Source organism: Chaetura pelagica, unplaced genomic scaffold, assembly GCF_000747805.2.
Source record: "Chaetura pelagica isolate M959 unplaced genomic scaffold, ChaPel_1.0 scaffold349, whole genome shotgun sequence".
Taxonomy (NCBI): domain Eukaryota; kingdom Metazoa; phylum Chordata; class Aves; order Apodiformes; family Apodidae; genus Chaetura; species Chaetura pelagica.
In genome coordinates, this window is record NW_009954611.1 from 204,586 (window position 1) to 217,923 (window position 13,338).

The 13,338-nt window shown below is 40.2% G+C and overlaps 1 protein-coding gene across 1 annotated transcript in view; it reads right to left on the bottom strand.

The window, feature by feature from the left end:
• Positions 1-13,338, bottom strand: part of KIAA0368 (KIAA0368 ortholog) — a 61,763-nt gene that overhangs the window by 13,968 nt on the left and 34,457 nt on the right. The window contains exons 23-35 of the mRNA XM_010005464.1: positions 12,929-13,101; positions 12,324-12,425; positions 10,724-10,847; positions 9,594-9,739; positions 8,954-9,008; positions 8,155-8,269; positions 7,611-7,676; positions 6,101-6,218; positions 4,049-4,216; positions 3,086-3,165; positions 2,279-2,384; positions 1,272-1,319; positions 136-257 (exon numbers count right to left, since the gene is read on the bottom strand). Of these exons, the coding sequence (XP_010003766.1) occupies positions 136-257; positions 1,272-1,319; positions 2,279-2,384; positions 3,086-3,165; positions 4,049-4,216; positions 6,101-6,218; positions 7,611-7,676; positions 8,155-8,269; positions 8,954-9,008; positions 9,594-9,739; positions 10,724-10,847; positions 12,324-12,425; positions 12,929-13,101 (1,423 nt within the window). The remainder of the gene's footprint in view (positions 1-135; positions 258-1,271; positions 1,320-2,278; positions 2,385-3,085; positions 3,166-4,048; positions 4,217-6,100; positions 6,219-7,610; positions 7,677-8,154; positions 8,270-8,953; positions 9,009-9,593; positions 9,740-10,723; positions 10,848-12,323; positions 12,426-12,928; positions 13,102-13,338) is intronic.

The window sequence follows — 13,338 nt, forward strand, 5'->3', positions numbered from 1 at the left end:
CAGCAGGAAGGCTGCTTTGGGGAAAAATCTGTAACTTCAAACACAAACATTCAGCAGCCCAGGTAAACAAGCTGTGTTTCTTTGGGACAAATAATTGACCCAGCCCCCAGGGAACTTGCATGATGAAAAACTAACCTGAGAGATCGGACTTCAGCAACTGTGCTTACTAATCCTTTGTCTAGGAGGCAAGGGAGCAGTACAGCTATTGTCTTCTGACCCGCTGCTCCTTTAGAGGGATCACACATCTTCACACAGACCTGGGGACAGGTGAGAATCAGTGTTGCAAGCATGTACAAACCTCCTGCTCAGAATACATTAAAGGCCCTTCTCTGTCAGACAGAAGCAGCCAACACCAACTGGAGCAACTGCTCACAGCCAAAACCAGGCTCTGTTACACCTTCATTCTCCTTTCCAGAAGGTACTTAAGCCTTCCTGGACAGCCTCCAGAGAAGACAAATTCAGAGCCTGGCAGGCGTTGATCTGCATTTGGATGAAGAGATGGATCAAATGACCTCTTAGGTGAGGGACAACCTAACTCAACCACATGAATTCAACCATTTACAAGGCAGAACAGCAAATACTGTAAAAGAACAGATTCTGCAATTGCAGTAACAATGCTTTGGGACTAGATCACCACTTGAGCCATTGGAATGTCATGCTGCATGCATTGTGAAGTCTGCACTTTCAAACATACCTCTTACAATCTGCTTCCATTTCCACTGATGTGACTTATTTTAAAGAAATACCAAACCAAATATTAAGTGATACGTGTACTACACCCCAAAAATCTTGTGTCAGTAACACCACCAGAGAGAGTGATGTCCAAACTGGATTACTTTGTTTCACACCACGGAGGTTTCACCTCCTCAAAGATACTAACTTCATCAACTAAATCAGTTGGGCTTGGTCAGATGTTGAAGCTACAGGAACTTTCCTTAAATCCCACCCCCAACCAGGGTGAAAAAAAGGACATTAGAGAAAAAAAAAACAGTTCATACACAACTTTGGTTGTACCGAATTTAACACTGCATTATCCTCGAGCAGCAAAATTGCAGCAGCACCAACAAAAGTACAGAAGATTATGTGGTCAAGTGTATTATACTTGCTTCCTAGGGGGCTGGTCAGTTTATCACAACTGCACCTTGTACTAGAGATCTCTTCAAAACAGCAGTCTATAGCAAGCAGGTCACTCCTGCAGATAGGAAAGCGAATGACCTGACACCAAAACCATACACGTCTCCATGTGCAAATGACAAAATTAAGAGTTTTACCTTGCTTAAAGTTTTTAGGGCTAGTTCTGCTGCCTTTCGCACAGTCTCCTAAAAAGAAGAAGTCAACAATCCACTGTTACAAGTTTTAAATCTTCAATAGGATTCCTATTCATTGATAAGTATAACACTGACAAGGCCATATTTATGGCTAATACTTAATACAATAGCTTTCAAAAAAAATTTAGTTTTGGACAATCTGAGTATCTGGTCTATTCAGTGTTCACATTTGTCAATGTGATATTATTGCATGGATTGTCCTTTTCAAAACAAAATAAAAACCCCACAAAAGAAAAATGCCAATCAAACTATAAAACCAAAAATGAAACCCCAAAAACAATGGAACTTCAACTGCAAATGGAAGTACATAGTGCTTTGAGCATGCTTTTCCCCATCCTCAATGTAATGCCTGTTGTTTAGTCATGCTTTACTTACCTGAATGTCTAGGACTAGAGAAAGATGGACTAAAAGCAAACAGTAAAACTGGCACAACTCTGGTAGCCCATGACACCAACAAATTTGGACCATACAGAATCCCATTGCATCTCTGTTTCTTGCATATTTTGATTTTTTTCTTGACATCTATATTCCATAATTATTCAACTAACATTCCTCTTAATTGGTTTAGTGTAAGAACAATATCCTCTATCTCTGACTTCATATATACAAGTCATTTAAACACACAATCAGTCCCCAAAAATATGCTTCTCTACATGTGAGTTAAACAAATACCTAGGAATTCTCTTATGTCCAGGAAAAATGCTGAATGATCAAGAATAAGCATGGTTGGAATGAAAACCAACACTGAAAAATATGAGAAACACACACAAGAAATTTCCAAGGCAGTACAGAAATTTTAACTGCAAGGGGCTTGAATTTCTAGTTTGCTTAATACCCAAAATCCCCATTGGCTTCAACTTGACTTCTCCAAGAATCTCCCTTTAAACACTTCAGAGCTTGATTACTGTATTTCCTGTTGATGATTCCTGTTCAATAATCACTTCTGTTACCTTAATGTCATCTTGCACTCTGAACAGGATTTCCCAGATCTCTGGAAGCTTGTCTATTATGTCATCCAAAGGTCTTCCTCTTAGTAAGTCATTCAGTGCCAGGCAACTGCAAACAAGAAATTTTATTTCCTTCACATGTGTACTTGTTCAATATAGGTGTATATACTGATATGTTTATAAATACATGGTTAAAAAAACCTGAGAACTGTTTCATATTCCTGATTTTCCCAAAATCTTCTCTGTAATGAAAAAATGTTCAGCCAGTCAGGCAAAATCTGAAACAGGTGACAGCAAGTGTTGAAAATTGCTATTGCAACCATTCCAGTTACAGAACTGTTTCAGATTTCTTTTCTGTAAGTATAGGATAAGAACAAACCAAAACAGTCTTAAGCCTGGAATTGAAATTAAAATTCAAGTTTTCAATACAGTATAACTATAAATCATTACAGGCAAAACCAGTTTATTAAAAATGCTATACAAACTGGCACCTTGCTGTATGTATACAGCCAGACTGCCAAGTTTTTCTAACATAAAGCAGTATTTCATGTCCAAGGATAGGCAAGGACTTTGTGACCAGAAAACTCCTCCTTCAGATAATTTATTTAGTATCATGGAATAAAAAAATCATGTTTAAAGCCTGAAGCAAATAGCTTGGAGATTGTATCTCACTTTCAGTGCAGAACACAAGACTGGGCTCTATCCTGAGCAAAGGACATGTTCTCTTTACCCCCTTGACTTCTTCAGGTTAACAAGTTTATGATGAAGAAAACAGTTCAACGGAAAATCTGTTACTTTTCCAAGCAATACCTGGATTCTCTGATCCTCCACAGACTGCTCGTTAGGTTACTGATCAAATCCTCAAGAATTTCCTTCATGTATTTATCAACCTATTATTAAGAAAAGGAAAAATCATGAAAGAAGCTTGGACCATGCATCCTTGTCCTGTAACTTGATTAAATAAAGGATCTTTTGGACAATACAACCTACTTTAATCCTCTGTAGATGATCTAATGCTTGCCAGAGCTGACCCAATCCAAACTTACTCTGACTCTGCTTTAGACATGCCTTTCTGTGCATTGTATCAGGGCTTAACGCTGTGACAGAGATGGGGAGGAAACAGGAAAGTCCCTCAGTCCTTACCAGCTGAACTCTCTAGATGCAGCACCAACATTTATTTGCAGGAGAAGCAGTTGTGCTTTGATGAAGGATCAGAGTGAATGGCTTCACACCAAGATCATCTTTGCCAGGAAAAAAGATTTGCAAACCCCATTAAAGGCCTTTAGAGTCAGAGCAAAGACCTCTCACAAAACTAACTTGTTCCTGAAACTACTTGGCAGGTTTTATGTTCAAACTGTTGCAACAGCCTCTTCCCACGGGTTTACTCCCACTTAAAAAACTGAAGAACCACATTTAGATGCTCTTGATCTAGCAAGGGCTTCTTGAGCCATAAGGATTCCTAAAGAGCTTCTTATAAGCAATACGAAAGCAATATTGAAGTGTGGAAAGACCCCACTGAAAGTAAATCATAAACTTCAACACTGGCGACATGAACAAGGTCTGCAATATCCTTGACATGTAAGAGGCAGTGCAAAACTTCTGCACATTCTTCAGCTCACCCATGCATGAAAGCCCCTCTTTCTCTGTAGGACAATTCCTCACCCCTTTCTGCACAGCATCTCCTTGCCCCAGATGCAGCTGGTCCCATGAAGATCTCTGAGGTCCTGCTGGCTAGCAGCAACCCCAGAACTCTGCACTTTGCAGCTCACTCACCATTGCCTTGTCGGTGACCAAGGCATTCCAAATGCTGGTCATTGCCTGTCGAATGCCCAGGTTGGGGTCAAACTGGTAACGGTAGAGCCGGGGAAGAAGCTGAGGCAAAAATGGAGCCAGCTGCTCTCCAGCCTTGGCAGCTATCACATTGAAGCCAAAAGCTGCTCCCTGAAATGATGACAAAAGAGTATTTGTTGAACCAATCTGCTCGCTCACTCAGTTATTGCTCCTGGGTGCAGTCAGAGGTGAAGTCAACTGACACAGTTCAGAGTTAGACCAAATCAGGACTAGAATGGCACCAGAGTTAGCCCCTCAACAGTGCAACATTACCACTGCCATCTCAAGCATACAATCACACTCAGCAGACAACATACTACTTCAGAACTTCCTTCTTTCCAGTCTTCATTTCAAGACATCAATTGACCTAATTTGCAAAATTGGTGCTGGAGAATTAAAACTATGAAGACTTGAATATGTTCTTCCAGAAGAGACTGATTTTTGGAAAAACTGGTGAGGATGGGCCACTGCTTCCCCACTACTCTGTTGCATTTAGCAGAACTTGAATAACTTAAGAAATTAAAAACTAAAAATAAAACTACTCTACCTTAGATCTACAACCGGAAATTTCTAGGGATTATAATTCTGCACCTGCATATTTACTTTAAACTCAAGTATTCTTCCATAGCCTTTTCTTTCTCCAACACTGTAAATTCCACCATCATGCTAACACAGTGGAACTGATGCTTGCCCATGAAGTTCCATGGATTTTGGCAGGGAAGTCCAAAGAGAAATTGCTCAATACATTCATTACGGTAAGTGTCTCTAATGTCTTCATGTTTCCTGACTTGCAGACTCAAAAGTTGCCATTCAAAATCCCCCACACAGGATTTCACGGGATAGGATGTGCTGTCTGGGTTAGGCTAGAAAATGTAGAGTAGTAACAATGTATTCTCAGTTAGGACCACTGCTGGGAGAAGCAAGGGCTGCAGAAAGTATAAGGAAAAGGGAGGCATCCTCTGCAAGGCCCTGAGCAGCTTGCTCTGCCTAGCTCTTGTGTGGAGGTTTAGAGCACAGCCTTCCAGACGCCCCTTCAACTTAAATGATTCTGCAAGCTCACCAAGTGCTAAAGCTCAACCTATAGTTGGATTTTCTTGACTCATTCTGGTTGGTGCAATTCAGGAAGCTAACTATGCTTCTGAACTACCAGTTCTTCACAAGGAGTGGGAAGCCTTGAGAGACATGCTGACTTGTCAAACTCTGGATGAACCATTAATGCTGGGGCGTGTTTTTTGAACTCAATGGTGTTTCCAGAAACTGCAGATCTCAGGCAGGAAGCATGAAAGAACACAAAAGGTACAATGCAGTAGATGCAGCTACCTGGGTCTTCTGCATAAAACCACATGAAACGTACCCTGCCTGCTTCCAGGCTTTCCATGCTTCTGTAAAGACAGTGAAAAGCCTTAAGTTAAAGCTCCGAAAAGCCTAATTACATCTTCAAATGAATGATGCTACCTTTTTTGGCAGAAAGTGGATCCAACAGTATTTTGGCTTTGTTCAATGTCTCAGTAGCTTTAAAATATCTAGTTAAAAAAGGATACTTGTGACAACAGTGATTAAAGCAGTGGATTGTCAAATGGCTTTTTAGCTACTTGTTGCCAAATACTTTTTGCTCTCCCTTTTTATATACCAATGCTCACTTTCTCTGGCATCTGAAAATTCATCCCATCTTCAAAACATTATCTCACTGTTTGAACACATTAAGACCTGGCCTCTAAGTACACACAAGAGGAAAAGGAAAGGATTACAGCTGATTCAAAGGGAAATGCAGGGTGATAAGAACTCTGCAATACTGATGTTTTGTTGTAAGAATTTCAAGTGATCCTAAAATTGTTTCTCAGGGTGACAAATTTGCATTGGACCTGACACCAATGCACTGACAAATGGCCTCCACATGCCGTTATCTATAGATCACATAACCAGAGAGAGATGAATGCAGTTACTGTTTCCAGAGTTCACAGTGGGAACAGAAGTGGTATGGAAGCAGCAAATTACCTTTCGAGAGTTCCACATGGCATGATGGTTGGCCAGATTCATGAATTTGTACACCAGGTCTGGTTGATTGAGATCACTAGCCAGCGAACAAAGCTCTTTGTAGGTAGAAAGGCCTTGACTTTGGAAAGCAGAAAGGAAATCCATGTCACTAGTTTTAGCTACATGTATGCCATAACAACTAAAAATATAGTCAAATCACAGCCTGAAACAGAGAGAAGTAACACCCTATCTGTAGTACAAAAAATATTTATGGTAATTTAGAGAACAAGAAGGAACAAAAAGCTCAGGCAAAGATCAAATGGATCAAAACTGGAAGAGGGGAGATTGAGGTTAGACATTAGGAGGAAATTCTTTCATGTGAGGGTGGTGAGACCCTGGCACAGGTTGCCCAGGGAAGTTACGGAAACCCCATCCCTGGAAGTGCTCAACACCCAGTTGGATGGGGTCCTGAGCAACCTGATTTAGTGGAAGGTGTCCCTGCCCATGCAGGGGGGTTGGAACTAATGATTTTAAAGGTCCCTTCCACATCAAACCATTCTATGATTATATGAAGATTGTGTGTCTGTCACTGAGACTGTCAGCAAACTTACCCATCTGGGGTTTTGCTCAAGCCACCCTGAAACACCACAGTTTCTCCAGTCATCTCATGTTTGGCTCTGTTAGAAGAGAGGTCCAGAATTAGCTTTACCAAAATACCCTGAATGGACTGCATCCTACAGAACAAGTTAACCTGTATGCTTCACTACCCCAGTAAACTCCCCTTCTTTTAGTTTCAATCCCACAAAAACATAAAGGTGTGCAAAGCCACATACACTGTAAGGACACTCCTTTGCAAATAAATACTGCAGCAAGTAGGAAACCTAACCAAACCTAAGTGATTTCAACATCTTTGAATCAGGACTGAATCATTATTTTGCAGCTTTGTTGAATGGAACAAAACTAGAACAACTCCAGTCACAACAAACTCTTAAGGTGAACTGAGAAACACCTCAGTTTGACACACTGGGAATATAAGGATATTAGCTTGCCCTTGGCCACAAAACATCCCTTGTCACATACAGTAGAGACATATTTTTGTTCCTGTCAGACATATAGCTCAGAGCACTCCCTCACTGTGTTCAGAGCATACTGTACCTCTTCCCAGTCATAAGGGTATCAACGAGTGTGGTGACTAGCTCTTGTTGATCCTGTTCACTTCCTAGTTCATATATCAGCCCAAGACCTTTTGAAGCAATGTCTTGACTAAGCTCTGCAAGAAATTTTACAAAGTAAAATTAAAGATAAGCATGTAATTAAGTAGCACATAAACTTGAAAATCAAGATTAAAGCGAAATAATGATCTAGCAAACAGAGCTCTGTGCTGCAGTTCACAGCTCTCCATTTTAGAGCAGATCTAGTTGCCCATGCAGGGGGGTTGGAACTAATGATTTTAAAGGTCCCTTCCACATCAAACCATTCTATGATTATATGAAGATTGTGTGTCTGTCACTGAGACTGTCAGCAAACTTACCCATCTGGGGTTTTGCTCAAGCCACCCTGAAACACCACAGTTTCTCCAGTCATCTCATGTTTGGCTCTGTTAGAAGAGAGGTCCAGAATTAGCTTTACCAAAATACCCTGAATGGACTGCATCCTACAGAACAAGTTAACCTGTATGCTTCACTACCCCAGTAAACTCCCCTTCTTTTAGTTTCAATCCCACAAAAACATAAAGGTGTGCAAAGCCACATACACTGTAAGGACACTCCTTTGCAAATAAATACTGCAGCAAGTAGGAAACCTAACCAAACCTAAGTGATTTCAACATCTTTGAATCAGGACTGAATCATTATTTTGCAGCTTTGTTGAATGGAACAAAACTAGAACAACTCCAGTCACAACAAACTCTTAAGGTGAACTGAGAAACACCTCAGTTTGACACACTGGGAATATAAGGATATTAGCTTGCCCTTGGCCACAAAACATCCCTTGTCACATACAGTAGAGACATATTTTTGTTCCTGTCAGACATATAGCTCAGAGCACTCCCTCACTGTGTTCAGAGCATACTGTACCTCTTCCCAGTCATAAGGGTATCAACGAGTGTGGTGACTAGCTCTTGTTGATCCTGTTCACTTCCTAGTTCATATATCAGCCCAAGACCTTTTGAAGCAATGTCTTGACTAAGCTCTGCAAGAAATTTTACAAAGTAAAATTAAAGATAAGCATGTAATTAAGTAGCACATAAACTTGAAAATCAAGATTAAAGCGAAATAATGATCTAGCAAACAGAGCTCTGTGCTGCAGTTCACAGCTCTCCATTTTAGAGCAGATCTAGTCTAGCAAGACACAAGCTTTTTAGTCGTTAAGTATCCTAACATACTGCTGGCCCCTGAAGCTCAGCAAAGTTAATTACAATACTCTCTTAAACTTTGGTGAGCTTTGGATATGCTGTCAAATGCCATCCTTACCACTAGCTCCCATAGGTAGACCTATAAGCCAAAACCTGCTAGCTTAGAGAGGGTTTAGTGCTCTTATCCATGCAGAACTCTGTGACAGGCATCCTGCCATTCCAAGCGGAGCAGTGGCAGCACCACAGAACAGTTTCTCTTATTACAGTCCAAAGGGGCAAATGCAGGAGAAGATTTATGTTTGGGTAGCAAAGCACAGAAAAACACTGTGCTTCTTTTCTCTACATGTGGTGCCTAGAAAAGAAATAATTTCTATTACATCAGAAATGGGATGTTTCTACAGCCACTTTCTAATGCTGACTTACAGAGAGGGTGTATGTGACTTCCTGCCCGTCCAAAGATTCCCTTCATTCTGTTAAAAGCCCACCAAAAGACACAATTCTTAAGATACCATAGTACTCACCGTCACTATCTGACAGAATTGAAACAAATGCACTTTGAATATCCTTGAGACGAGACTGTAAGATGAGAAAAGAGGACATTTTTTTAACGTCAGGTTGTGGATCCTTTGTCCGGTCTCAAGGCAAGCTTCTAAATGATAAGCTGAGGCTATTTTATCAATGGAGTTGCCTGTTTGAGCTACATCTAGGATAGGAACTGCCCCCTCTTAAAGACTGGTAAGCAGCAGCCTGACTGACATTCACAGAAGATACCAGTTATTTGTCCACCACCTTTTTACAGCCACTATGCCATTAGTAAACAATGTTTTATTTTTCTTGTCTAGTAGGTGGCAGTAATGTGTCATAAATCTGTCTTTTAGCCACATGAGGCTATCCTCTGTAGAAGGATCTTTCTGTCATCCCCAAACTAGTGGATTTTGTTACCTCCCACAAGATCCATTGTTTAGATGAGTGTAAGATACAGCAAGGATTGACATGTAACAGCTTAGATTTTCCAAGCATCTGTCATCCCAAAGCTCTTTACTATTACCTGGAGAGCACAAAACAGTTTCATGGTCCGCAACAGCACTGGGAGAAAAGATGCAACGGAAGTACAGGGAAAGGAAGGGACAGAAAGAAGGTTAGAAAAGGGTGTTTTCTTACCTTAAGTGCTTTGTGTGTGCTCAGCTTCTTCACCATTGATAGAAGCCAGATGCAAGCTGCCTGCCTAACGTGTGGGTTGGGGCTGATAATGTACTTGCTCAAAATAAGGTCTAGGACCCAGGGAACCACATCATTCACTTTCAAATCTGTATGAAAGAAAGAAAGGTGGAGGGAGGAAGTTTTGAGAACTGGCCACACCCATTTTTAATTTCAATATAAGATGCAGTGGCAATGAAAAAACTAAACAGTGATAAGTATTCAGGTGACAGCTTAATCTCTGCTTATTAATGGAAAGCTTTTACTTCAGTCACTGGGAAATTATTTCTGCTAATAGAAACAATGAATAGAGTCCTCCTAACTCTTCGTGAAAGTGTTCCAGAGCCTGTGGCCAAGAAGAGGTACCACTCATACCACGCAAGATTCAGCGCACTACTTATTTTTTCATGGGCTAAAAAATTCTGGAGCAACATCAGGGTTTGGTTTCCACCTTGTTCTGCACATGCTCAGCTTTGTGTACACTTGAGATCTACAACCACTCTCAACACATTAAAATACCTGTTTGCAAGTCTGAGGCTGATATTTACAGCTGCCTATTTTGAAGCCACCATTTTGTCTTGCCACCATTTTGTCATGCCTGTATTTAAATGTGTAGAGATTAAATAAAATTTCTGCATTCACTGCACATAAAGGTCACTTAATGGTACCAGTCCAGGTTGCTGGAGAAGATCTTCAATTTAATTTTCTAACCCTATCTTCCAGTGCAGACTTCAAAATGCTACTTTAAGAGGTTGGTGTATGTTAAATTTGACTCTAAAACAACATGGCAAACCAAAATAAAACAACCACCACAAATGTAGTTTCAAACAGCGACGAATTACATTTCATCAAGAGGCTAATTAAACAACACATGAAATGAAGTCTTCTCTAAGCAGATGGACTCGAAAAGGTGAACTACCTGTATACAGTCCAGCATTACAGAACACCATGCAGTGCATTAACAAACACAAAATGTCTCTCATTTCTACTGTTATAAATCAAACACCACAGAAATAAAGTTATGGAGCCCGATGTTGGTCTGAACTGTGAGATTTTACATTTCTCAACCCAGATGCTGTATGAGGAAGGCCTACCTGAAGGAGGGATATATTCCTCCTCTGTGACTGTCCATGCATCACGTGCAGCCACTGAGCTGGTTCCTACAGCAGCACTGGTAATAGCTTCACCAACGGTGAACTGCAGTTCTATCTGTTTGGCCTGAAAAACACAACAGAGCCTCAGTACTAACTGACAGCACTAATTAAACACACACCAAAACTTTTGGCACTTACTCCACAAAACCAGTCTCTCTGCCAACCTCAATTCTCAGCACCAATCTCCTCACTTTTCTGATGTGCATATGAGGCTATGTGGCACCTCAGACTCACTGAAATTGATGGAAACTGAGGCAATGCCAAACAGCCAAATTGAATGTTAAGAGCTAAAATTTCCACACTTATTTTTAAAGCATGCCTCATACAAAGCATGCCTCACACACACATGCCTCCATACTTTGCTAGTCTCTGCAAAAGTTCAACTTAGTGAACAGAAAGAGCTGGAGAGACAGGATTACTGGAGAGACAAAGATTACTAGTCATTACAGAAAACTACTGTGACTCTCTTATAGTATGCAGTAGTAAAAGATTCCATCCACAAGTTGATCATCCCTAGGAGATTCCACATTGAAATTATTCAGGTAATACTTCTCTGTCCCATTTCACTATTCTCTAAGCCCTCAGGAACAGAATGCCAAACTCTGCCTTTTTTTTGTAATTATTTATGGCAAATCTTGAGTTGTAAGAATTTATTTTCATATCTGCTGAGTACCTTGTAGATTGCTTTCTGAAAGCACAAAATGCTCAGGCATTTGAAGAAGTGAACCCTTAGCTTCCTGCAATCTAAGATAAATTGCCCTTTTTTTTTTTTTCCAAGTACACATTTTATAAAGAAAGCTATACTGTCCCCAGGCAGATACAGGAGACAAACACACCACTTAGAAAAATTATTTTATATTTGTCTACACATTGTTCTTACTATTCTTGCTTATTTGATCACACCAGACTGGAGGACTCAGCAAAGCCAACCTGTCTGATATTCAATAGCTGCTTCTATAGTGCTGAACCCCATGTCATTATGCACAAGGAAGAAAGGTAAAACAAGCTGTAAATGAAGAACACAAAAAAACTCCTTGACTATTTGATTTCGCTGTCTGGCATTTTGCAGTAGATAAAACAGCTCTGAAGTACTGTGAAAGAATGCAGAGAACTACACTGATGCATTTAGCCAGACAGCTTCTAATTCAAGTGAGTTCTATCAGGTGATGTAGTTCAGATGAAAAAGAAGGTGTATTTATACTGTTTACCTCTAGGATACTTCTGAAGGCTAAAAAGGCTTCATTACTATAAGTTCTTAAGATTTTACACATACAGATAGTCCTTCTGAAGGGGAACACACACTTCACTCAAGAGACTGGGGGAGAGACTGTAAATAGTAAATTTTCAAACTGTAGCATAAAAGATTTTACAAGCCCCAAACTTAACTCTACTCTCAATTTCTAGGCATTTTTTAAAAACCCAGAGGCAATATTACAAAAAGGCAATTGCACTTGCAAAATTTGCTCTAGAGATATAAAAAACATCCAGACAGAAATACTCACTGCCGTATAAAGAATAATATACACTGATAGTTGCTCACCTCCACAGAATCCATTAAACCCTGCAGCAGTAGCTTCTGGTGGGGAAAATCTTCATCTCCCACTGGGAAGTAACCTAATGTTTGTATTGCTCGTTCCTTCATCTTAAACACAAACAAAAAACAACATTATCACATACCCTTCTTCCTGTAAGTCCTGAAGATACAATTTAAACCCACTCATTATCACCACTGCTGAAGTTTCACTTAAGGTACCACAAGTCAAGACATGCAAGTTACTTAGAAGATCAGTGTACCTCTCTACCAAAACATGGATCAAAACAAATGTCCTGTTACTTTTGCAAATTATTCCCAAGGAAAAAGATACTTCAAATTTTCTTGAATTAAAACTATGACCATTCATAGTTTTCATCCCTTAAGCTCCTACTTAAAGACTATAGAAAGCACAAGTGATCAACTGCCAGACAATACTGGAAAAAACATTAGTCTAATTTTTAAAACCCCTAGCCTAATTCTGAGTCACTAAAGCCAACAGTAAGCCAAATTCCTTTAAAAACTTAAGGCTGAGTTAGGTACCTAATGTAGAAACCTGGGGACAGAGCATACAAAAATTAACAAGAATCATAACAACACTAAAAAAATCTTGCCTTATTTGTTTCCTTGCTGGAGGGAATTCGGGCCAACAAGCTTTCAACAAGTTGCAGCTTTGTAAATCCTTTTCCTTCACTGGGGATTGGCAAGGGGCCATTTCTGCCAATCTCACCAAGAGCTGTACAAGCAGCCACCACAAGGAAGGGAGAGGTGCTGTCCAGAAAAGAACCTACAGGAAAAAGCAAAATAGGATTGCTTGGATTTTGTATTATTGCTCAGCAGTGGGCAGGCAGGCACTTATATTTCAACCATGCAAGAAGCAAAGCATTTATCTCCTTTACTGCTGGTAGGAAGCATTAGCTAGAGCAACACAAAGTGAAAGGACACACTGAGAGAATTCTAGGGCACCACTCCCAATTGTGCTATGTTGTTCTATGTGCTAAGAGGTCACCTAACTTTTGTTGAA